Source organism: Gigantopelta aegis, chromosome 15 (assembly GCF_016097555.1).
Source record: "Gigantopelta aegis isolate Gae_Host chromosome 15, Gae_host_genome, whole genome shotgun sequence".
Taxonomy (NCBI): domain Eukaryota; kingdom Metazoa; phylum Mollusca; class Gastropoda; order Neomphalida; family Peltospiridae; genus Gigantopelta; species Gigantopelta aegis.
This window is the reverse complement of record NC_054713.1, coordinates 35,117,746-35,145,638: the sequence shown is the minus strand read 5'-3', so window position 1 is coordinate 35,145,638 and position 27,893 is coordinate 35,117,746. Positions and strand designations below refer to the sequence as shown.

Here is a 27,893-nt window from a genome sequence, read left to right as displayed (position 1 = left end):
TCTTAGATATTTGCCCTGTGGCTATTTGTAAATCCCATGCATTAGCATGAGAATGTGGGGTCAGCTGATCTACACATGTAATGTATTGATAATTGAAAACCAGGTTTCTGTTTTCTGTGGGCTGAGTACAAGTAGGTTTACTCGGAACATGATAGCTAAGAAAAATACATAACATATCCACCAAGGCGACAGAGCTGCTGCTATTTATGTCCGGTGATATTTACTCTAAGGAATTTTTATTGATGTGGCATCCACATGAATCCATAGAAAATAAACATTAACAGAAAAGTGATAGTCCAAATAAAGAATGAAAGGATTTATCTTCTGGGTTTTTTCCTTCTGTCTCTTTTATTGTTGTTTTAGTAGATGGTTGCCCATGTAGTAACATAGGAATCTGAAACCAAATTTAGATTACTTTACATAAAAGCCAAGTATTATATTTTGATGACCAGAGCTGTTTCAGAATTAATAATAGGAGGAGTTATGGAATAAGACATGAGTGGCTGTTATAGATAACCATGTTTTTGACTGACAGAGCATTTTTAACAACTAAAAGTACATACTATTAACTAATTTTTGTTGTTTAAAATGTCGGTTTCTGTATGTACAATGGGGGGTGGGATGTACTTACCCAGTAGTAAAGCACTCGCTTGGTGCGTGGTCGGTTTTGGATCGATTTCCGTCAGTGGGCCCATTGGGCTATTTCTCGATCCAGCCAGTGCACCACGACTGGTATATCAAATGCTGTGGTATGTGCTATCCTGTCTGTTGGATAGTGCATATAAAAGATCCCTTGCTGCTAATGGAAAAATGCTGGACTGGCAGCTGTAGCCTGTGTGAGTCTCATGTTAATGTTTTTCTGAAAGGGACATACCCTAGTTTTTAAACACTAAGGCATACTTTTTACTATTAGAGCCGTTTTTGATCACTGAAATCATACTTTACTTAGATGTTATTGTTTAGATTATCCATGTCCATATATTCGAAGTGTTTTTAATATCACAAAATGCATTTCTCATATTTTTAAAAACGCACGTGTGTCTGAGAAGTAACAGTTATGGATTAGAGTTTTCGTCTATTTTTTAGAAGGTATTTCACCATTTCAAAGTTTCAGTCAATTGTAACTTTATCCAAATGTATTACAGATTTGTAGATTTAACTAAAGGTAGTGTTAATTTTCACGGGTTGAAACTAGGGTCTGTCCCTTTAATAATCAACAGAAAAGATATATATATATATATATATATATATATATATATATATATATATATATATCAATCAAAGTAAAATTCTCATAATTATGGTTGGTGTTTATATAGAACAAAATATATCTTAAGATATGAACACAGTTAATATATATTGAAAAAATGTAGCACTTAAGATGCAGACATCAAAATACACCATATTCGCCAGACCCAGACCCAGACCCAGACCCAGACCCAGACCAGACCCAGACCCAGACTCAGACCCAGACCCAGACCCAGTGTGTTTTAGGCCTTAAGATGAAAAGCAGCAAAATCTGCTCATTAAACTGCAATTATAACAAAACATATTGTGTATTTTGAACAGCAGTATTAATTGCCTGTCAGTTTCGAACCTGCATATTATATTTGACACTTTAAAAAGCCGACTGTTATAAAGACGGTGCAGCTAGGAGTGTTGTCAAACAAAGATTCCTTTCCTTGTGTGATGTGATGCGATACAATGTAAATTGCCCTGTCTCAGGTACGGTATGGCACAGCGTGTGTATACCATGATTGTATTGTCGAACAGAGCACTGCATGTTCATTGTACATTGTATGTAATTGTACGACGTGATGAAAAGCATGTACATGTTTGTTGTGAGAACTTTCCGTCTGGATGTAGCAAGATAAACAGGTAAATAGTTTTTAAAATGAAGTCGAAGATAAAATTTTAATATATATATATATATATATCCTCGTGGTTTGGGTTTTGACGCAGATAAGCAACGATCTCGCGTAGTGTAAAAATAATGATGTTTTTCTTGTTATTATTTACAGAGACATAACCTAATATATATACATTAAATTCAATATATAGTGAGATTTTTAGTTTTAGTTTTAGCCTGCATGTGAATACTGTAATATTCTAACCTTTTTGATGCGGTATGTATTTTGACGCGGAACATCCAGATTACTTGTGAATGACCAATATTCAAGAAAAACAACCCCAAACAACTGGAAATGATATGTGGTGGTCCATAAATTCCATATTAATAATACACATAAAAAATAACACAATTAAAATACATTTTAAGCAGATTGTCACATGTAAACCATATAGCCCAGTGCAGACATAGTCACTACTTGTACATTGATAGGGTGGGAGTAAATATAACAGCCATTCGATACTTTGTTGTTTGTTTATTATTAGTATTATTCAAAACAGTGTCCACTATACATTTCATGTGAAATAGAGATTATTTTAAGATGTAATATGCACTTGAACGTCGTTTAATCCTGACCCAATATAATCGTATGCAGTGCATGCAAAATAAGGACAGGGGACTCATTCAGACGTCCAGAGAAATAGATTGATGTAGGGGTGATCTAATTGTCTTGTGTTTATTTCATTAGTTGCAAACGACAATGTTTCGTACAGCAGGTGAGTAAAATTCATTGTAAAAATTTGGAGATAGAAAAAAAGAAAGAAGTGTTTTATTTAACGATGCACTCAACACATTTTATTTATGGTTATATGGCATCAGACATATGGTTAAGAACCACACAGATTTTGAGAGGAAACGCGCTGTCGCCACTACATGGGCTACTCTTCCGATTAGCAGCAAGGGATCTTTTATTTGCGCTTTCCACAGGCAGGATAGCACAAACCATGGCCTATGTTGAACCAGTTATGGATCACTGGTCGGTGCAAGTGGTTTACACCTACCCATTGATAATTGCGGAGCATTAACTCAGGGTTTCGAGTCGGTATCTGGATTAAAAATCCCATGCCTCGACTGGGATCCGAACCCAGTACCTACCAGCCTGTAGACCGATGGTCTAACCACGACGCCACCGAGGCCGGTTAAATTTGGAGATAGAGGCATGTTTATGTATGTTAAAAAAGTGCATTATGGAAAATAGTACTTTTAAGTACATGGTATTTTTAATTGTTTATACTTACCGCAAACTGGCAAATTGTAAACATTGCTTTATTCTTATCAATAAAAAATACTTCCGTCAACAAAAACGTCTGCATTTGACATCATAGTTTTTCTTTGATGACACACAATTGCTATTTAAAGATTGCGTGCCAAAATACATACTGCATCGTAACACATACCGAGACGATAGTTTTGGGGAAAATATACTGAATAGCAAAAACCAAAAATGGAAAAAAAAGAAGAAATTTTTAATGTAATATCATTTAATTTATTTAAATTTATGGATTTATTCTTTTTGAATTCCATTAGCTTTTGAGTGTATTAAAATTATCAATGTTATGAGAATATTTATAACCCAGTTTGGCAGTGTATTTACTGAAATTAATTGTACCATGAAAAAAAGAAAAAGAAGGAAAAGTATATTCACACTTGTTTTTTTGTTTAGTATATTTTAAAGAGACCATCTTGATTTCATTGTCAGTGCAACATATGTTTGTTTAACAGGATTAAAGTGATACTACCTATTACATTTTGTTGATAAGAATAATATACATGTATGTCCACATATATTTAGTGTGTTTTTGGTTATCAGAATATCAAAGTGTTTGTATCGGCTAACTATCATAACTTCATAACTATTGGTTCTTGTATTTAATGGCAGCATTACTACCATACTACAGTTTGTTTCAACAACCATTAAACATTTCACTTTCTATGCCACCATCACCACTACCAGATTATCAACCATCATTAAGCACTTCACTTTATATACCCCCATCACTAACACTACCAAATCAGCAACCATTATTAGTCATATCACTTTATATACCACAATCGGCACCAAACAAAATCAGCAACTATTGTTGAACATATCAATTTCTATAACCCCATCACCACCACTACATAAATAAGTGAATATTGTTAAGTCATTTCACTTTCTATACCACCATCACCACCACAACATAAATAAGTGAATATTGTTAAGTCATTTCACTTTCTATACCACCATCACCACCACTACATAAATAAGTGAATATTGTTAAGTCATTTCACTTTCTATACCACCATCACCACCACTACATAAATAAGTGAATATTGTTAAGTCATTTCACTTTCTATACCACCATCACCACCACTACATAAATAAGTGAATATTGTTAAGTCATTTCACTTTCTATACCACCATCACCACCACTACATAAATAAGTGAATATTGTTAAGTCATTTCACTTTCTATACCACCATCACCACCACTACAGAATAAGGGCTTACTTCCATTTGGTTGAATTCCCAATTGGTCGAACTGCTAAAACAACAATAGATATGGTTCAATGGTCTTACTGACATGCACGTTGTTACCTCAGTCATTATAATGAACTGTTCCAGATTATTTGGAAACCAGTTATTATTGTATAGATGGTATAGAGCCAACCTCGGTGGCGTCGTAGTTAAGCCTTTGGACTACAGGCTGGTAGGTACAGGGATCGGTACCGGCTCCAACCCAGAGCGAGTTCTTGAGGGCTCATTGGGTAGGTGTAAGGCCCTCTTCTTTCTCACTAATCACTAACCCACTGTCCTGGACAGACAGCCCAGATAGCTGAGGTGTGTGCCCAAGACAGCGTGTTTGAACCTTAATTGGATATAAGCACGAAAATAAGTTAAAATGAATGATGGTATAGATATCACTTAACGCATAAAGTATGCAAATATGACAAATATCGAAATAATCCATGTATTGAATGTAGTGAATGTCTGTAATTTATCAAAAAAGAAGGTCTCCATCGAAAAATGTTTATTTCACAAAAAGCAAAACATTTTTCAACATTTTAAAATATTCATTCTTTCAAGTACACATACAAGTAAAAATGTCCACTGAAGCAGCAGTTTCTTTCAGAATGTTACACTCACAATGTCACAATCAATGCAGCTTCGTAAGGTGACCAATGGCGTCCAGGTACTGCAGGGGTGTCTTGGTTCTGTCAGTGAGTTGCTGCTTGTCCGTCTGTAATCAAAACTTGTCTAAACATGAAGAGGCCATGTTCATTACCAACCCAGGTAATCAGGTAGTGGTTATATAACAGACGAGTATTTATTTTTCGACCATTTGGCATTTCGACCAATTGGGAATTCGACCAAATGGGACGACACCCAAAATAAGTGACCATCATTAGCCATTTCACTTTCTATAGCACCAACACCGTCACTACAAAACCAGCAACCACCATCATTAGCCATTTCACTTTCTATAGCACCAACACCGTCACTACAAAACCAGCAACCACCATCATTAGCCATTTCACTTTCTATAGCACCAACACCGTCACTACAAAACCAGCAACCACCATCATTAGCCATTTCACTTTCTGTGCCACCATTACTTCTATACCTCCACCACTACACTACGTGTGCACATCGACATGCAGCATCAATAACGTTCATTAGTTATTTCACTTAAATTTCTATATTATCACTCTTTTGTACAACCACCTCTATACAAGATTGGTAACAACAACCATCAATGATTTCACTTATGTATAGCCCTATTACACTAGTGACCATTACAACAACCATACCATCAGAAACAGCAACCTTGAGCTACTATGTTTATATCACCACCAATATTAACACTGCTACCACCATCGCTATCTGAATCAGTATCATCATCATCATCGTCACCATCATCATCATCACTATCTGAATCATTATCACCATTAATAATATCATCATCATCATCATCGTCATCATCACCATCACCACTACCACTACCACCATCACCATCACTCTCTGAATCATTATCACCATTAATAACATCATCATCATCATCACCACCACCACCACCACTACCACCATCACTATCTGAATCATTATCACCATTAATAACATCATCATCATTGTCATTATCATCACCATTAATAACAACATCATCATCACAATCATCATCATCACCACCACCACCACCACCACCACCACCATCACTATCTGAATCATTATCACCATTAATAACATCATCATCATCATCATCACCACCACCACCACCACTACCACCACCACCATCTGAATCGGTATCACCATTAATAACATCATCATCACCACCACCACCACTACCACCATCACTATCTGAATCATTATCACCATTAATAACATCATCATCATTGTCATTATCATCACCATTAATAACAACATCATCATCACAATCATCATCATCATCATCACCACCACCACCACCACCACCACCATCACTATCTGAATCATTATCACCATTAATAACATCATCATCATTGTCATTATCATCACCATTAATAACATCATCATCACAATCATCATCATCATCATCATCATCACCACCACCACCACCACCATCACTATCTGAATCATTATCACCATTAATAACATCGTCATCATCACCACCACCACCATCATCACCACTACCACCACCACCACCATCATCATCATCATCATCAACACCAACATCATCATCATTATCTTGTACAGAGATGTTTAATTGTTGTCTGTAAACACGTACGCGGGCTTGCCCATTGATTCCCTCGCTGCTGTAGTTTGTGATGCGATTACCGTGTTTGCCCCGAATGACGGACACACATACCCACGTGCGCCGGATTATCGGGATTAAGCCAACAGACGGTTATTGGATTGCAGCCAGACGGAAAAGCCAAGTGGCTTGTTATCTCTTTCATAGTGGAGATCAATTCGGTGTTTGTCTTGTGACAATTCTGCTTAATCTGAAAGACCCACACAGGATCATGCCAGTGCTGGCATGTGTCATGCAGACCGCAGCCCATTTGATTTGCACTGGCATTTCTTTTATATATAAGCCATTCATTCAGTCATTTATATAATTATTTTTGTGCTTATATATCCAATTATGGTTCAAGCATGCTGTCCTGGGCTCACACCTCAGCTAGGAGCAGAATTTAGCTCAATGGGTTGAGCGCTCGCTTGATGTGCATGCCATTCAACTGATTGTTTTTTTCTCTCATTCCAATCAGTGCACAACAACTGGTTAAAGGCTGTGATATATGTTGTTTCCTGTCTGTGGGAAAGTGCATTCATGAAAGATCCCCATTGGGCTATTTCTCGTTCCAGCCAGTGCACCATGACTGGTATATCAAAGGCTGTGGTATGTACTACCCTGTCTGTGGGGTGATGCATATAAAAGACCCCTTGCTGCTAATCGAAAAGAGTAGCCCATGAAGTGGCGACAGCGGGTTTCCTCTCTCAATATCTGTGTGGTCCATAACCATATGTCTGATGCCATATAAGCGTAAATAAAATGTGTTGAGTGCGTCGTTAAATAAAACATTTCTTTCTTCCTTTCATGAAAGATCCCTTCCTGCTAATGGAAAAAATGTAGCGGATTACCTCTGATGACTACAAGTCATAATTACCAAATGTGTGACATCCAATAGCTATGATTAATTAATTAATTAATGTGCTCTAGTGGTGTCATTAAACAAAACAAACTTGAACACCTCAGCTATCTAAAGTTAAGTTAGTTTTGATTAATGACACCACTAAAGCTCATTGATTTATTAATCATGGCTTTTGGATGTCAAACATTTGCTAATTTTGACATATAGTCTTAGAAATGAAACCCACTACATGTTTGTATTAGTGGCAAGGGATCTTTTTTATGAAGTATGCAACAGACAGGATAGCACATACCATGGCCTTTGATATACCAATTGTGGTGCACTGGCTGATAAATTGCCCAATGAGCCCATGGACAGGGATTGATCCTAGACCCAACTATACATCAAGCGACTAAAGTAGTGTCGGAAATAGAATAAAAATGAATTTCATCAATTATTTCTTTCATATTAAACTGACAAGTAAATATTTTGTAAATATCTATTTAATGATACTCTACCTAATTGAGAATTCACTTGTTTGGGCTCTCATTGGTGTACAAGGTGGTGTTTACTCTTGAAATTAAAATAAAGATGTCAGTAAACAGGAGATTTGTGACCTTTATTGGAACAGACTATAACACATTTTGATTATATGTGTCAATTTCATTTACCCTTAAACAAACTTTTAATTTAAAACTGCAAGTTAACTGATTATTTTGAATTGCAGCATAAATTATTAATTATAACCAGCATATTTAGTTGACATAAATTCAATATTAGTACATTAAAAATTTACACAATCTTGCAACCATTTAAAGGTGCTATATTAGAAGTTATATGTGAGCATCTGTTTGTGATAAAGATTCTCCAATAAAAACGTATTTTCTACTAGTACATCAAATTATTTCCTATAATCATTTATGGGCATATAGTTAAAGGTGTAGTCTTTAAATGTTAAAGCAAAATTTAATAAAACATGATTTGCAATAGCTGTCATTATGCAACTTTGAGATAGCACCTTTAATACCGGTATAATAGATCACAAACTCAAAATGGTTCTTGAGTTTTGCTCAAAAATTACTTTTGAATGTCTGCAAATATTTATATATTTTTTGGAGAGGCATAGGGGTAAACTGTAATGTCCCTCACATATTGTAACAGCAATAAAATTGACACATATCAACCAAAATGTGTTATAGTCTGTTCCAATAAAGAGCACACTCACTTGTTTACTGACATCTTTCTTTTAATTCCAAGAGTAAACACCACCTTGTGCATCAGTGAGAGCCAAAACAAGTAAATGCTAAATTAGGTAGACTATCGTTAAATAGATATTTACAAAATATTTACTTGTCTCTTTAATATGTAAGAAATAATCGACGAAAATCTTTTTTTTTTTTTTTCCGACATCACTTTAGTTTGTATTTTGCATTAGTAAATTAGTAAAAGATATAGCATGGAGAGGTGATATTCAGTTTTAAGACATTCCAGTTAATTGTTTTGTGTTGGCCAACACAGCCATTTTGTTTAAGTGAAAGTATAAAGCCTGCGAGATTATTAAAATTGTAAGTTTGTTTGTATTTTGCATTAGTAAAAAACAAATATTGGTTATGGGTAGATGACTTTGCAACTTTAAAATATTTCAGTTAATTTTTTTATATATTTTTTATATTATTATAATTTTTTTGTTTATTATTTGGAGGGGTGGGGGGTGGGGTGGATGTCAAACATAACAAAGCTAGTTTGATTTGTACTTTCATTTGTTTAAGCCATTCCAATTAATTGTCCCACCCTTCTGTATGTGTACACTATACCGACCTTTTTTGACTGGCACGTAATGGCGAAAGTTTGACAGATATGTGACAAGGAGTGCAGTAGAAAGTGCAGTTTGCACAGTGCATGCATGACCAGCCTGCCGTCCCCCCCAGCGGTGCATTCACATGACGCTGCACGTATATAGCGTGCGTCAAGTTCACACACTGCCCCGCAATCACCGCACGACAAACTGTGGCCTTTCTAGACTGACACTCATCATAGGTCTTCACTTAACCCTCAGAACCCAGTAGTCTTCTACCAGGATAGGTCCCAGCCAGCTGTGTTTGTGGGAGGAAAAAAACAGAACAATTATTAAGAAGCAACCATGGCGTTTTACGTTTGTGAAGGTAATTGTTACCTAGCTCTTATGTAATTGAATGAGTGTGACTGTTCAGAAAATTAGAATTCATATTTTTTTTATCAGATGGTCGAGCACTATTGTGTTTGTTTTGGTTTAGGCTCTGTTCACTGTTCCTGTCTGTGGGATGGTGCACATAAAAGATCCCTAGCGGGTTTCCTCTCTAAGACTAATTTGTGAAAATGACCAAATGTTTGACATCCAATAACCGATGATAAATAAAGCATTATGCACTACTGGTGTCATTAAACAAAATAAACTAAATTTTTCATGGCAATTTAACCATTTTTCACAGAGTTATGGCCCTTGAAGTTAGGAGATATGGAAAATTTGTTGGGCCCAGTAGAGGACATATCTTGCTTTAGCAGTACTCTCAGAATGTTTGTTGAAGTCGACATGCACATCAGTTATCATTACAAGCCTTGTGGAATTTTCCAATCTTACATGTACCAACACAGAATAAAGCCAGTATCCTATGTCATTAACTAGTTATTCTCTGTTTATGATAAACATAGGTGTTTAACCACATATGCATATGTCATATTTGCCCACATATAAGACTAAAGTGATCACCTTTCATCAAATTTGGCTCTGAGTGATTAAGCTGACAGAGAGTGGTTATATACAGGTAGGCAACCAGCGAAGTGAAGATCATTAAGTACCGGTCTCGGTGGCGCAGTGGTTAAGCCATCGGACTACAGGCTGATAGGTACAGGGTTCGTAGCCCGGTACCGGCTCCAACCCAGAGCGAGTTTTTAAGGGCTCAGTGGGTAGGTGTAAGGCCACTACACCCTCTTCTCTCTCACTAATCACTAACCAACTAACAACTAACCCCTTATCCTGGACAGACAACCCAGATAGCTGATGTGTGTGCCCAGGACAGCGTGCTTGAACCTTAATTGGATATAAGCACGGAAATAAGTTGAAATGAAATGATCCTTAAGTTGACAGAGAAGTAATTAGGTTGATTGTGCAGTGATTAGATTTCCATGGGAGTGATTGGGTTGGCAGTTCTATATAGCACAATTAGTTACTAAGTTTACAAACCATTTATTCAGTTTATACTTTATTATTAATAGTGGAATTTAAAAAAAAAAAGGAAATGTATTGACTTTACAATAATTAAGGGAAATATGCATCACCAGGTTAAATATCTGAAAGCAGTTATAGGTTGACAATACAGTTATTCAGTTTAAATATGAAGTGGATTTTTGTTTTGGAAATGTACTGACCTCGTGATCAAGGAAACCTGCATCTCCAGGGTAAAATATGAAAGTAGTATAAGCTCCATATGTTATATAGCAGTCTTAAAAACAGATGAGATATCACAGCTATATATAAATATGAGGGTGGGATCGAGCTATCATGTTCAGGTGCTGCATGAGGTCACAGGATCAAACCTTCTCAGTGGACCCAGTCTCTGATTGGTTTTTTCTTTTCTATCCAAACCAATGACCCATGACTCGTATATTAAAGGCCGTGGTTTGTGCTGTCCTGATTGTGGGAAGGTACATATAAATGAACCCATACTATTAATGGAAAAATGTAGTAGGTTTCCTCTGAAGTCAAAATTACCAAATGTTTGAAAAGTTAGTTTGTTTTGTTTAACAACACCACTAGAGTACATTGATTTATTAGTCATCGGCTGTTGCATAATTAAATATCTGATAATTTTGATATATAGTCTTAGAGAGGAAACCCACTACATGTTTCCATTAGTAGCTGGGGATCTTTTATATGCACCATTCCACAGACAGAACAGCACATGCCACAGCCTTTGATATACCAGTTGTGATGCACTGGCTGGAACAAGAAATAGCCCAATGGGCCCACCAACAGAGATCAATCCCAGACCGACTACACATCAAGGAAACGCTTGATCACTGGGCTATACTTCCTGCCAGACATCCAATAGCCAATGATTAATAAATCAATGTGCTCTGGTGGTGTAGTTAAATAAAAACAAACTTTGACCTATAAATGTGGACCTCAAACTGAATGGTTAATATGTTCATACATTAAGTACTAGCTGTGATTCGTTCCTAGCACAAAGATGGCAAAGAAATAAAAGAAAAAACCCAAAAATCCCACGAAGATGGCATGTAGAGATAAAAGATAAAAACTTTATTGCATACAAACATTCCACATGTGAAACCAGATATGGTAGAGTGTTTTATTTCCAGGTTATAAGTATGCAGCAAGATGTTCTCACTTTTTCCTCTTTCCTGTTTGTAAATGCATGTTCCTGTCTTGTATGTAAACATATGGGTAACCCAGATGAAGGTTTATTTTCTGTCCTTGACACTGAGTGTCACACAGGACAAACCTATATATGTGGCCATGCTACATTCAGACTTCTAAAAAGTAAAGTTTGTTTTGTTTAATGACACCGCTAGAGCACATTGATTTATTAATAATCTGCTATTGGATGTCAAACATTTGGTAATTTTGACATATAGTCTTAGAGAAGAAACCTGCTACATTTTTCCATGAGTGGCAAGGGATCTTTCATATGCACTATCCCACAGACAGGATAGCACATACCACAGCTTGTTATATACCAGTCATGGTGCACTGGCTGCAACGTGAAATAGCACAATGGGCCCACTGATTGGGATCGATCCTAGACTGACTGCATATTAATCTTTACCACTGGGCTATGTCTCACCCAGGTTATCAGTATACAGCCAGATGTTCTTCCTTTGTCCTCTTTCCTGTTTGTAAATGCATGTTCTGTCTTGTATGTAAACACATGGGTAACCCAGATGAGACCAGGGTTTTTTTATTTTTTGTCCCTGACATGGAGTGACACACAGGACCAACCTACATGGCCATGCCCCCTGCATTCTCACTTCCAGTGCAATCAAGTGTTAGAAAATTAGACAAGTGATACAAAGCCCTGATAGAAGAAAAGAAGGAATGAAATGTTTTATTTAACGATGCACTCAACACATTTTATTCACGGTTATATGGCATCAGACATATGGTTATGGACAACACGCATAATGGGAGAGAAACCCACTCTCACCACACAGTGGGATACTCTTTTCGATAAGCAGCAAGGAATCTTTTATATACATTTTACAAACAGGACAGTATATACCATGGCCTTTGTTACACCAGTTGTGGGAGCACTGGCTGGAATGAGAAATAGCCCAATCCCAATTTTCTTGGGTAGATTGTGCACACACGTGGATCTTATTTCGCTTTTATTTTTTATAACAATGTGACAATTGTGAACTGGAATGACTGTCAATTAAGGTGTAAAATTTGTGTTTTGTTTGCATTTGTCTGTGTTTTCTTTTTCGGTTTAAATAAATAAAGGTGTTTTTAGACTGGTTTTAACATTCTTAATATCAATAAGGATGACCTACTTCACGTTTATAAACACGAAAACAGGTGAATGATTTATTTTGAAATTATTATATAATTATTGATAATTCTAAAAAAAAAATTAATTGCACCCGTAACAATAAATATGTTGATACTTGATTAACCATTGAAAAAGGAATTGAACTTTAATTCGTTAAAAACTCCGACAACATGACAACTTCCTAAGCATACTCAAGCAAAATACCAAGTGCGCTGAATCACCGGACACGCCGATACACCGGACACGGTTGTATATGTCCCATGAAAGACCCAGCAGAAAAACAGTCTAGTGGCAAAGCGTTCGCTTGATGCGCAGTCGGTCTGGGATCGATCCCCGTCGGTGGACCCATTGGACTATTTCTCGTTCCAGCCAGTGCTCCACAACTGGTGTAGCAAAGGCCGTGGTATGTACTATCCTGTCTGTGGGATGGTGCATACCAAAGATCCCTTGCTGCTAATCGAAAAGAGTAGCCCATGAAGTGCAGACAGCGGGTTTCCTCTCTCTATACCTGCGTGGTCCTTAACCATATTATGTCCGACGCCATATAACCGTAAATAAAATGTGTTGAGTGCATCGTTAAATAAAGCATTTCCTTCCTTCCTTTTCATTGCTTAATTTATTTATTTTTAAGCGCAAATAAAAGATCCCTTGCTGGCCAATTAAGAGTATGTCAGTTCAGAGAAAGGAATGATGTCACGGTACCAAAATATATTATAGGGAATTTTATGTAAGCAAAAATTATAAGACTGTTTGATATACAGAAAACACTTCTAGAACCTGTCCTTTTGTAGATGGTCCTTCTGACAGTTAGCCTAACAAATTAAATCCATGGATCTTGCTGAAAGCTTGCTCCAAGGATTGATTTTCTTAAAACTTGTGTCAACTCTACACCCCCCCCCCCCCCCCCCCCCCCCCTCCCCGCCCCCAAAAAAACAAAACCCAAACCGACAAAAAACAACAACCAAAAATCAAATCCATTTACAAATGGACAGAGTCCCAAAAAACTGAATTATTCCAACTTGTACATGAATGCATGGGTGGTTCAAACCAGATTTTCTGTAGCTGTATATATGCCATGCTGTGACCTGCAGACTGGACCCACCCATGCAGCCCATGCTGCATTCTGACATGCACGACATGTGCCTCCGGAGCTGGGTCAAGTCGGCTTGCACCCAGGTGTAAATCCCGCTCTCTTTGGCACCTGTGTGAGCTCACAAACTTAACTCAACTGCCAAATATTTCACTGTGTCACCGGTGTGTGCCAGTGTTAAGTGAGACAGAAAGAGAGAAAGAGAGAGACAGACAGCTGTGTCTGGTAGTAAAGCACATGTTGTTGAGCTTCATTTCGGCTGTCTGGCCCCGTCTGAACTCTCCTCTGTACTGGGCCATGCAGTTGGATTAAACTGTATACTGTATTTTAACTTTTTTAAATATTTTTTATAAAAGTCGTAGACTCTAGTTTCAGCCTGTAAAAATGGGCACCAATTTCGGTTAATTCTACAAACATGAAACACATCTGGATAAAGTTACAACAGAGTAAAACAAGAGATTGTGGTGTTGAAATGGGGAAATAACTTTTTAAAAAATAGACTGGAGCTTTTTCCATAGCTATTACTTCTCAGAGGTACGTGCATTTTTTAAAAAGAATTATGGATAATTATTTCGCCTTATGACTATACATGTATAACACCAGGATGACCAGAAAACTTTGAATGTTTGGAAATGGGCTTATTGTGCAGTCGGTCTGGGATCGATCCCTGTCGCTGGGCACATTGGACTATTTCTCGTTCCGCCAGTGCACCACGACTGGTATATCAAAGGCCGTGGTATATGCTATCCTGTCTATCAGATAGTGCATATAAAAGATCCCTTGCTGCGAATCAAAAAGAATAGTCCATGAAGTGGCGTTAGTGGGTTTCTTCTTTCAATATCTGTGTGGTCCTTAACCATATGTCCGACGCCATATAAACATAAATAAAATGTGTTGAGTGTGTTGTTAAATAAAACATTTCCTTCCTGGTTTGGAAATGGATGATCTAAGCAATAAAATGTAAGTAACGTCTGATTTCAATTAATAAAAACAGATATAATTGTGAAAAATGTGAGTTAGTGTTTATTAAAAACTAGCTATATATGGTCTGTCACTTTAATTAGTACGAAGGAAGGAAATGTTTTATTTAACGATGCACTCAACACATTTTATTTACGGTTATATGGCGTCGGACATACGGTTACGGTCCACGCAGATATTGAGAGAGGAAACCCGCTGTCGCCACTTCATAGGCTACTCTTTCCAATTAGCAGCAAGGGATCTTTTATATGCACCATCCCACAGACAGGATAGCACATACCATGGCCATCGATGTACCAGTCGTGGTGCACTGGCTGTGACGAGAAATAACCGAATGGGCCCACCGACGGCAGGCATCGAAATAAGTCAAGAACAGTCGTTCAGGTTACCGGGAGGTTACCACATGTAAGAAAAGTCGAGAGCGGTGTTTTGTTTTCGACAAAAATTCCAACGTAATGGTAGTTTCGTTTCCGAACGTAAACTAAGCAATGCATTCCGGAGTTCAAGCGTGCTGTCCTGGTCACACACCTCAGCTATCTGGACTGTCTGTCCAGGGCAGTGGGTTAGTTGTTACTTGGTTAGTGGTTAGTGAGAGAGAAGAGGGTGTAGTGGTCTTACACCTACACACTGAGTCGTTAAAACCCCCTCTGGGTGGGGGTCGGTACCGGGCTGCGAACCCTATACCTACCAGTGTTATGTCCGATAGCTTAATGTTCGTGCGCACTTTTGCAATTGCGAGCAATGTCAGCAATCCGTATTTAAGCAGTGCGCACTAGATAAATTTACTTCCGGATTTCGTTTCTCGTAACAATGTTCGCACGCACCGATACAATTTCAGAATGTCCGCGTTTTAGCATTAAAATTAGTAGTAGTAACAGGAATTCAATTCCAACTTTCATATAGTCGTGGTAACCTATAGGTTACCAGGCTATATTTTGTGGTAACCTGTAAATGGGTTACCAGACACAATGCTTATTTCGATGCCTGCAACAGGGATCGATCCCATACCGACCACGCATCGAGCGAGCGCTGTACCATTGAGTTACGTCCTGCTCGACGAAGGCAGAACTTACAGAGCTGAGTTTCATTAAGATGGCAGAGCTTAGTCGTGTTGTGGTTTGTACTAATCAGGGATTATAAGCTTTGCAGAGTATGAAGCTATTGTTTTTCCAAGTGTTTCAGATGTTCATATAAATAATACAGTTTTCTCTGGCACAGAAACGGACAACATTTACTGAATATGAAGACATCTGGAATATATTGACATACATCATATAGTTTTCTTTGGCAGTGATACAGATAGCGTTTACTGAATGAGGATAAAAGCAGTTATATTTTCAGTGTTCCTAATATCTGTTATGTATATACTGACAAATGCATGTATAATATAGATGCGCTTTACCAAATGTGAAGACATTTTGGTACATTTACACACACAAATGGATACGTTTTACGGAATGTGAAGACATTTGGTATATTGAGATATAAAATATACTTTTCTCTGACGAATGGACAGGTTTTGTCAAATGTGAAGATACAAACGCTTATATTTCTAGTTTTTCTGATGTTGTAGAAGGAAATATCCATGATATATTGCTGTACGTACATGATACAGTTTTCTCTGACACACGTATGGATATAGATTTTGACCAAATGTGGGAACATCTGGTATATCAGTTATATAATAGTAACCTCTGGTACATACAAATGGATTGATTTTTATTTTTTATTTGTTTAAATGTGTTATATTACTAGCATTCCTGGTGATGCTGAATTGGAGGAAACATCCAATAGCCAATGATGAATAAATCAGTGTGTCCTAGGTGGGATTTAGCTCAGTTAATTGAGGTGCTTACGTCACCAGATCGAACCACCTCGGTGGATTCATTTAGCTGATTGAGTCTTTTCTTGTTCGAACCAGCCAGTGCACCACTGCTGGTCAAAAGCCATGGTATGTGCTTTCCTTTCTGTGGGGAAGTTCAATATAAAAGGAAAAATTAAAAAAATTTCCCTGATGACTCAGAATTGCCAAATGTTTGATATCCAATGAATAATTAATCCATGTGCTTCAGTGGAGTCGTTAAATAAAGCAACGACTTTAACTTTTATGAATTTAGACCATGAACTTGGAAGTTTAGGATTTACAGTACATGTGTTTATGATCTGACAGATGTGTCATGAGTATTGTAAATCTAGGTCACAGCTGAATTGTGTGGTGCATTCGACTTCTATTGTTTTTTATGTAAGAAAAAAAGAAAGCTTTCTAGCCCAGAACATAGAAAGTATAGTGTATAAGTTACTATTGTTATTCTAGGGAAAGGTCAGTACCAGACATAATTACAGAGGAGAGCAGGGTTTAGTTCAGTGGGTAGAGTGCTCGCTTGAGGTGCTTATATGTCGCAGGATAAAACCACCTCATGCAGTGGATGCATTCAGCTGATTGTTTTTTTTCTCGTTCCAACCAGTGCACCATAATTGGACAAAGGCAGTGGTATGTGCTTTCCTGTCTGTGGGAAAGTGCTTATAAAAGATCACTTGCTGCATTAGGAAATATGTAGCTGGTTTCCTCTGATGAAGGAAGGAAATGTTTTATTTAATCACACACTAAACACATTTTATTTACAGTTATATGGTGCCGGATCTTCTGATGACTACTAGTGAAATTTTGACATCCAATAGCCAATGATTAATTTATCAGTGTTCTCTAGTGGTGTCGTTAAACAAAACAAACTTTTATTTGATTACAGAGGAGGTGTGTTATACACAAGAAATATTTATTTATGCATGGTGGGACTGTTGTATGACCATGAGAAAAACACTCTTTGTTTTCTTGTCTTCTGAGGGTATTAAAATTGAGAAAATGTGTTTCTTGCAGGGCTTAGACATTTCTATGTATCTTACTACATTCTGATTTGCAGTAGGGTTGGAACAGATTTGTGAAAAATAAGGCTTGAAATGATTGGCTGCTAAAAGTAAAAAGCAGTTCATTTTTTAAAACCTATAGTAGCTAATTAATTAGCAAATATAAATTTTCCTGTTAAAATCCACCAAAAAGCGAAAGAAAGAAAGAAATGTTTTATTTAACAACACACTCATCATATTTTATTTACGGTTATATGACATCAGTCATATGGTTAAGGACCACACAGATATTGAGAGAGGAAACCCGCTGTTGCCACTTCATGGGCTACTATTTTCGATTAGCAGCAAGGGATCTTTTATATGCACCATCCCACAGACAGGGTAGCACATACCACAGCATTTAATATACCAGTCATGGTGCACTGGCTGGAACAAGAAATAGCCCAATGGGCCCATCGACGGGGATTGATCCCACACTGACCACACATCGAGCAAGCGCCTTATCACTGGGCTACATCCCACCCCTCGAAAAATCAAAGGTCATGTCACAACAGACAGATGTGCGTACAATTTATTCATCTGTTTATATACGGTCGTGATTCTGTAATATAATTTCTTCGTGATATTAAATGTTATTCCAAATTTTAATTTTACTTAATTCTCTGTGATATTTGTGTTTTCTTGCACAGTTCTTTACACTGTGTTTTAATTTACCTCTTGAATTTTTATATTGATGTTGTTCATCACTTCATTTTTGCATTTACCATAGTTTGACACCCAATAGCCGATGTATTGTTCATGCTGGGGTGTTGTTAAACATTCATTCACTCATTCACTCATTCATAAATTCATTCATTCATTCATTCATTCATTCATGCATTCAGCATTCATTCATTCATTCATTTATGAATTCATTCATCCATTCGTTTGTTCGTGTGTTTGTTTGTTCGTTCATTCATTCATTCATCCATTCATCCATTCATCCATTCATAAATTCATTCCTTCATTCGTTCGTTCGTTTGTTCATTCATTCTACAATGCTTCAAAATACATCTCAGAGATTCTAATTTTTCAAACCCCATTCCAAATCCTTCCTGTACTATCCTATTTTTGCTAGGCCATATTTTTTTTTTTTAGCACTAGGACATATGTTTTTGGGGCAGCAGGTCATAGTTTGCTTCACATATTTCCGATCGAGAGCCCTGATTTTGAAAATGCAGCAGCCAACCAGTGTATGCAGCAATAATCACAGCTACTTAAAACAAGGTCAAATGTCAACAAGCATATTGATCGTATAACTCAACACATGATACAGCCACTGAAGCAGTTCATTGCATTAACAATGATGCAAACGCCCATCAAATCGTGTCCCAACTCACCTGTACCGCCAGCAGAGCCAATTGCCGGAACGGTTTTTATTGTTGCCCCATATTGTCCAGGTGAGAGAGAAATGGTGCCCGTTTTGAATGTGTTATTGTCGTTCAGGTGTTGGAGAAGTTAATTATTTATTTCCGAAACCCCTTTATGTACACTGTCAAACGTCTCTGTCGGTATTTATCGACAATAAGCTTGGCCATTGGCACGAGTTATGGATCATTTGTTAACAGAGGTGTTTCCAGGTCGACAGACATGACAGATATATATATTTCACTTCTGCTTCAGCTGCACGGCTTTGAATTATAATTGTGCGTGTGCTTCATCAGTAAACGTCTGCTGCGTACAATGTACGTCTGCTATATTTAATATATGTTTGTTACATTTGATACATCTGCTCAGTGGTACGTCGTTTTAACAGAGGTATGCATATCTTTTAATAGTACCTTATAGTAGATCATCGGTTTTATTTAATACAGGGCTCTTGATGGGAAATTCATTGTGGGGGTTGGTGACTTAATTATGGGTCAATTTGTTAGGTGTCAGTTAAAGAAAATTGAGAGTAATGGACTTAAATTTACATCTTTTTAAGGGTTACTTGTATTTGTTTCCTAGCCTATGAATATACATTGTTATGAAGTATGTTGTATCTTAATTAAAATACCCAATTTGTTTGTGTTTAAGTGTTTAAGCAGGAGGAAACTGAAAGGAATTAATAAAATGGTAAAAAAAAAGAAGAAGAGTAGGTTGTTTAAAGTTAACTTTATTATATTCACATATAATAATAATAGACAAAGCTGCATTTGCTGTTGTGGTTGGCCTATTTACCCAAACATACATGTATCTTTGACAAGTGTACCATCTTCTTTGGTGGAGCGCAGGATATAGCCCAGTGGTAATGCACTCGCCTGATGCACAGTTCGTCTGGAATCGATCCCCATTGGTGGACCCATTAGGCTAGTTCTCGTTCCAGCCAGTGCACCACAACGGGTATATTAAAGGCTGTGGTATGTGCTATCCTGTCTGTGGTATGGTGCATATAAAAGATCCTTTGCTATTAATGGAAAAATGTAGCTGGTTTTTTCTAAGACTGTATGTCAAAATTACCAAATGTTTGACATTCAGTAGCTGATGATTAATAAGTCAATGTGCTCTAGTGGTGGGGGCAGGATTTAGCTCAATGTTAGAGTGATTGCCTGTTTCTATACATTATATAGAGATAATAAAAAAAAATTGTAATTCAGCATGGATTGAAATAAATATAAACTCATTAATTGGTGTAACACAGTCTTTTAATCGTTTCATTTTTATTTGTCACTTTCTCTTAGGCTGGGATCTATTTAGTGGGTAGAGTGCTTGCTTGAGGTGATTGGGTTGTAGGATCAAATTCTCCATGGACCCATTCTCTGATTGTTTTCCCCCCCCCCCCCCGTCATAACCATTACCTCACAACTGGTATATCAAAGGTCGTGATATGTGTTGTCCTGTCTAGTAAAGTGACTATAATTAAAAGATCCCTTGCTGCTAATGGAAAAATGTAGCAGGTTTCCTCTGATGAGTATACGAGTCAGATTTACCAAATGTTTGACATTCAGTAGTCAATGATTAATTAATCAATGTGCTCTAGTGGTGTTGTTAAATATAGCAACCTTTAACTTTAATCTTCCATACTTGGTGAAGAATTGAACTCTGGTAGAAGGAAGGAAGGAAATATTTTATTTAACGACGCACTCAACACGTTTTATTTATGGTTATATGGCGTCAGACATATGGTTAAGGACCACACGGATATTGAAGGAGGAAACCCACTGTCACCACTTCATGGACTACTCTTTTCAGTTAGCTGCAAGGGATCTTTTATATGCACCATCCCATAGACAGGATAGCACATACCACAGCCTTTGATGTACCAGTCGTAGTGCACTGGCTGGAGCGAGAAATAGCCTAAATAACCCACTGACGGGGATCGATCCCAAACCAACTGTGCATCAATTGAGCACTTTGCCACTGGGATACATCTCGCCCCCCTCTGTGGTAGAGTGGTTGTCTGTTTTACCCCTGATCTAGATATAATTTTTCTTGTATTTCATTAATTTGGGTAACACAATCTTTTATTAGTCCCCTACCGGTCCAACAGGAGGGGACTATAGGTTTCATCTCCTCCATCCTTCTGACTGTCTGTCTGTCTGTCTGTCTGTCTGTCTGTCTGTCTGGTTTTGGGGTAATTTTTTCACAATGCCTCTATGTATTGAGCTGAAGTTTTGTGTATAGCCTTATCATATGTACGGTTTGAGATCAAGCTGTACGTTCATGGTGCTTTACCCATTTTTAACACAGTTATGGCCCTTGTACCTAGGAGATACATAAATTTGTTGAGCCCAGTTTGGAACATGTATTAATTGCTTTAATAGCAGTATACTCTCAAAAAATGCTTGTTGTTGTTCTTCTTTTCGTTCCTTCTTGTAATGATATTACAGGAAGATGTTTGCTGCCAGGATGAATCTCAATTTTTATTTCTCTCTCTCTTTTTCATTATTATTATTTTTTGTTGTTGTTGTTCCAGGCCGAGGAACTGAACGCCATCATCAGTAATGCCTTCAAGATGGCGTACGCAAAGCAGCGAGAGAAGCCGCCCACGTTCCACGAGCTGATCGCGCAGCAGGTCACGGAGCAACAGGCACACTTCCGCGCCGTCCAGGAGCAGGCCCAGCAGGTGCTGCAGGAGAAGCTGACGGCCATCGCGCGCCCCACCCCCTTCTCCGAGACCGCTAGGCAACGCATGGAGATGAGGAAACAGCAGCAGCAAGCGGAGACGTCGTCGTTGTCGCCACAGCAGCAGCAGCAGCAGACGGCCGCTGCTGAACAAGACAGGGATCTAGTCGTCGGGAAGAACAAAGTTTGGGTGAGAGACTCGGTTTATTTTTTAAATTTATTTTCTGGCTTATGTGTCCAGTTATGGTTCAAGAACACTGTCCTGAGGACAGAGTTCACTGAGATCTGGGATGTGTTTGCAGCACAGTGTTCTTATGTATCCAGTTAAGGTTCAAGAACACAGTTCAGCTAGATCTGGGCTGTGTGTGCAGCACAGTGTTCTTATGTATCCAGTTAAGGTTCAAGAACACTCTTCAGCTAGATCTGGGCTGTGTGTCCAGCACAGTGTATTCTTAATGTATCCAGTTAAGGTTCAAGAACACTGTCCTGAGGACAGAGTTCAGCTAGATCTGGGCTATGTGCAGCACAGTGTATTCTTAATGTATCCAGTTAAGGTTGAAGAACACAGTTCAGCTAGATAAGGGCTGTGTGTGCATCACAGTGTTCTTATGTGTCCAGTTACGGTTCAAGAGCACAGTTCAGCTAGATCAGGGCTGTGTGTGTAGCACAGTGTTCTTTTGCATCCAGTTAAGATTCAAGCATGCTGTCCTGGTACACATCTGAGCTATCTGGGCTGTTAAGCACCCTGTCATGAACCCATATCTTGGCTAGCTATATCTGGACTGTCTGTTCAGCACAGTGTTCTTACATATCCAGTTATGGTTCAAGCATGCTGTCAATGGGCACATACCTTAGCTATCTGGGTTGTCTGTCCAGGACAGTGTTCTTATGTCCAATTAAGGTTCAAGTACACTGTCAAGGGCACATACCTCAACAATCTGGGCTCTCTGTTTGCATACATGTAGCGTTCTTATATCCAACTAAGGTTCAAGCATGCTGTTCTGTACGCACACCCTGGCTGTCTGGCTGTTTGTCCAGGACAGTGTTCATATGTCCAATTAAGATTCAAGTACACTGTCCAGGACACATACTTCAGCTATATATCTGGACTGTCCAGCACAGTGTGCTTATATCCAATTACGGTTCAAGCACATTGTCCTGGACATATACCTCAGCTTTCTGGACACGGTCCAGGACAGTGTTCTTATGTCCAGTTAAGGTTCAAGCATGCTCTTCTAGGTACACACCTCAGCTATCTGGACTGTCGGTCCAGGACAGTGTTCGTACATGTATGTCCAGTTAAGGTTCAAGCATGCTTTTCTGGGTATACACCTAGGCTATCTGGATTGTTTGCCAAGCATACACTGTCCTGGCACACACCTCAGCTACATTGTACCTGGGATCTGTCCAGGAGAGTGTTCTTATATGCAAGTATGGTTCAAGCATGCTGTCCTGAGTACAAACTTCAGCTATCTGGGTAGTTTGTCCAAAACAGTCGATTGGCGGTTAGTTGTTAGTGGCTAGTGAAAATGTCAGTGTACATAGTGGCTTTGCACCTACCCATTGAGTCATTAAAACTCACTCTGGGTGGGAGCCGGTACTGGGATGTGAACCCAGTACCCACCAGCCAAAAGTTTGATATCTTTACTATTATGCCACCAAGGCTGAGTGAATTTTGTAAATGTAGTGTTTTTCTCTATAATTGTTTTGGTTAGGGTGCATTTTTTTTTTGGGGGGGGGGGGTGTGGGTGGAGGGAAGTCGGAGGTTTGATTGAGAACTACATGTAATTTAGTGGTTGTCATAAACTGATTGTTGGGATCTAATGATATGATGATCGATTGTTGAAGAAAATATTAATTTGACTGTTTGATGGGGATAATATAAACTATAGCCTTCTAAAGAGCTATGCGGGCACAATTAACAACAAAACATTTCCTGAAAATAGTCGCCATATATCCCACTTGCAGAAAGGGCATTGGTGCATCAACTGTTATTTACCGTTAATGCTGCAGTTGTTATAACCCTATTACTAAATTTAATATTAGCTGAGCAGTAATGTATAGCAGCTTTGACCTTTCAGTATTTCAAAATATTATGAGTTCTGTCTATTTAAATCCAGCATTGTTCTCGAGGTTTTTTTAACACACAGTTTCCTGTTGAAGTTAATTGTTTGGAAACACAGTGAAGTATCTGACATTTGATTGTACAATTTGGCTATTATCTAGCATTAAAGGGACATACCCTAGTTTCCAAACACTAAGGCATATTTTTTACTATTAGAGTTGTTTTTGATAACTGAAATCATACTTTACTTAGATTTTATTGTTTAGATTATCCATTTCCGTACATTCGAAGTGTCTTTGGTCATCTTGGTGTTTTTAATATCACAAAATGCATTTCTCATATTTTTAAAAACGCATGTGCATCTGAGAGGTAACAGTTATGGAGTTGAGTTTTAGTTTATTTTTGGAGAGTATTTCACCATTTCAAAGTCACAGACTCATGTTTCACTCTATTGTAACTTTATCCAAATGTGTTACAGGTTTGTAGATCAACTAAACTTAGTGTTAATTTTCACGGGTTGAAACTAGGGTCTGTCCCTTTAAGTACTTGTTAAACATTTGTCCCACTGAGGCGGTCTGGTATTGGGGGTAATTACATTTATTAACATTTGGCAGTTTAATGGTCGGTCATTTAATATAAATAGAATAGATGTTTCACCACCTGCTGGCCTTGTTTAAATCATTCATTCATTTCAGCTTATTTTCGTGCTTATATCCCATTACGGTTCAAGCATGCTGTCCTGGGCACACACCTCAGCCATCTGGGTTGTTTTAGATCTTTTATCGTAATTGCATTTCATATCCTTTTTTTATAGGTACAGTTGTGTAAATTTCATTTTAAAAAAATTTCAAATACGTGTACGATCAGATGATTGGTAATCATCAAATTTAAATCGAAGAAACAAGACAAATTAAGGGAAATAATTTAATCATGAACTTTTACAAAAAAGTAAATACAATTTCTATATTTTCACTGTAACTAAAATACAGTGAAAATATAACTTTTAACCTGATATCACTTTTATGGTTGCCGTAGATCTATATACTGTATTTCATTGCTATGTATATAATAAAAAACAGTTTACGATGGTTTCCATGGTCACAAGGCACGTAAACAAAAACAGTGTTTCCCATGAAGTTTGAGATCCTGTGGCCTGCCTTTGATAAACCAATTGTAGTGTATCAAGCTGGATGAATTAACTAAATATTCATCACAGTGCATAACTAAGCTGTCCTGGATGATCTGGTAACTGTAAGATTTCTTAGCTACACATAGCATAATATTTGTTAATAATACAAAATAAAGACACTGCTACAATTGTGTAATTTCAACCTATGCAAAATATATCTGCATGTAGTAAAAAGACGTATTTGTACCAAAAACAGACCATGCATACTGTCAAAAACAATTGAAGGCAATAATTAATTGCTGCCCTAACATGGGGAGCCATATAAGATATTACCATATCGATATGCACATGTATGCATGCACACACAAATTCACATATATGTGCACATATGCATGCACGCATGCTCACATACATGTGCATGTTTGCACACATGCATGCATGCATGCACATGCACACACACACATGCACACACACACATGCACGCATGCACACATTCACATATATAGACAGACAGATATGCACACACAAAAAACAATGATAGACACAAAAAGACACAATGTACACACACAATCCGCCAAACTCCACCCACCCCCACAAAACAAACCCCCCTCCCTATAACAAAACCCCCAACAGAATTAGTTTTCTTCCACTATCTATATGTGTGTTATCATTTCTGGAAACACCCACTGATCTGTGTTCAGTGTTTGTGCAAAAAGCAAATATTGTCTGTCGGGTATGGGTTTTACATGGATAAAGCAGGTAAACCTGAGGTCAGAACAGGGTCAGACATATAACTTCAGTTACATGTTGCTAACTGTATTCATGTGTATAGGCATGTATTTGAAGATATCAGGTCAGCTGGTATGGTTACACGTTCATTCATCTTGATCTAATATATGTAAATACAACTATTGAATTGGAAGGGAAAAAAAATTTCATTCAATTTTTATTATTTTTTTAAAATTATTTTTATTATTTTATTTTTTAAAGAATTGTAAAAAAATTATATGATGTAGATATTTTGGGATTGTACCTTATAATCTTATGCTTCTGACCCAAAATCTGAGATTTGCAGAAGATTCACGGCTTGGTATTCTGTTTTCTTACACACCTGTTTGTTATTTTTGATAACGCATATAGTGTAACACACATACATGCGATAACATTTTAAAGACATACGACTCGCTACTCCTAGGTGATGACCGGGCCACCAGTGCCATACCATCCAATGAAAAAAAAAGAAGTATGGTCGAATCGATCACTCGGTTACGTACAAGTTAACCTGAAATTGACTTGTCTGTGACATACAAGTTAACTATAAGTGCTAGGGCCATGTATAGGTTTTAGTTGGCAGATGGAATTGCACCACTGTGGCCATGCAATGAAGTGTAGATATAATAAAGTTAGGAGGCAGATGGAATTGCACCACTGTGGCCATGCAATGAAGGTTAGATATAATAAAGTTAGGAGGCAGATGGAATTGCACCACTGTGGCCATGCAATGAAGTGTAGATATAATAAAGTTAGGCGGCAGATGGAATTGCACCACTGTGGCCATGCAATGAAGTGTAGATATAATAAAGTTAGGAGGCAGATGGAATTGCACCACTGTGGCCATGCAATGAAGTGTAGATATAATAAAGTTGGGAGGCAGATGGAATTGCACCACTGTGGCCATGCAATGAAGTGTAGATATAATAAAGTTGGGAGGCAGATGGAATTGCACCACTGTGGCCATGCAATGAAGGTTAGATATAATAAAGTTGGGAGGCAGATGGAATTGCACCACTGTGGCCATGCAATGAAGTGTAGATATAATAAAGTTAGGAGGCAGATGGAATTGCACCACTGTGGCCATGCAATGAAGTGTAGATATAATAAAGTTAGGAGGCAGATGGAATTGCACCACTGTGGCCATGCAATGAAGTGTAGATATAATAAAGTTAGGAGGCAGATGGAATTGCACCACTGTGGCCATGCAATGAAGTGTAGATATAATAAAGTTAGGAGGCAGATGGAATTGCACCACTGTGGCCATGCAATGAAGGTTAGATATAATAAAGTTAGGAGGCAGATGGAATTGCACCACTGTGGCCATGCAATGAAGGTTAGATATAATAAAGTTAGGAGGCAGATGGAATTGCACCACTGTGGCCATGCAATGAAGTGTAGATATAATAAAGTTAGGAGGCAGATGGAATTGCACCACTGTGGCCATGCAATGAAGTGTAGATATAATAAAGTTAGGAGGCAGATGGAATTGCACCACTGTGGCCATGCAATGAAGGTTAGATATAATAAAGTTAGGAGGCAGATGGAATTGCACCACTGTGGCCATGCAATGAAGTGTAGATATAATAAAGTTAGGAGGCAGATGGAATTGCACCACTGTGGCCATGCAATGAAGGTTAGATATAATAAAGTTAGGAGGCAGATGGAATTGCACCACTGTGGCCATGCAATGAAGTGTAGATATAATAAAGTTAGGAGGCAGATGGAATTGCACCACTGTGGCCATGCAATGAAGGTTAGATATAATAAAGTTAGGAGGCAGATGGAATTGCACCACTGTGGCCATGCAATGAAGTGTAGATATAATAAAGTTAGGAGGCAGATGGAATTGCACCACTGTGGCCA

The 27,893-nt window shown here is 37.9% G+C and overlaps 1 protein-coding gene across 1 annotated transcript in view; it reads left to right on the top strand.

The window, feature by feature from the left end:
• The window catches only part of LOC121390269, a 132,907-nt gene that overhangs the window by 42,047 nt on the left and 62,967 nt on the right, over positions 1–27,893 (top strand). Inside the window, exon 5 of the mRNA XM_041522051.1 lies at positions 21,914–22,252. Within this exon, the coding sequence (XP_041377985.1) occupies positions 21,914–22,252 (339 nt within the window). The remainder of the gene's footprint in view (positions 1–21,913; positions 22,253–27,893) is intronic.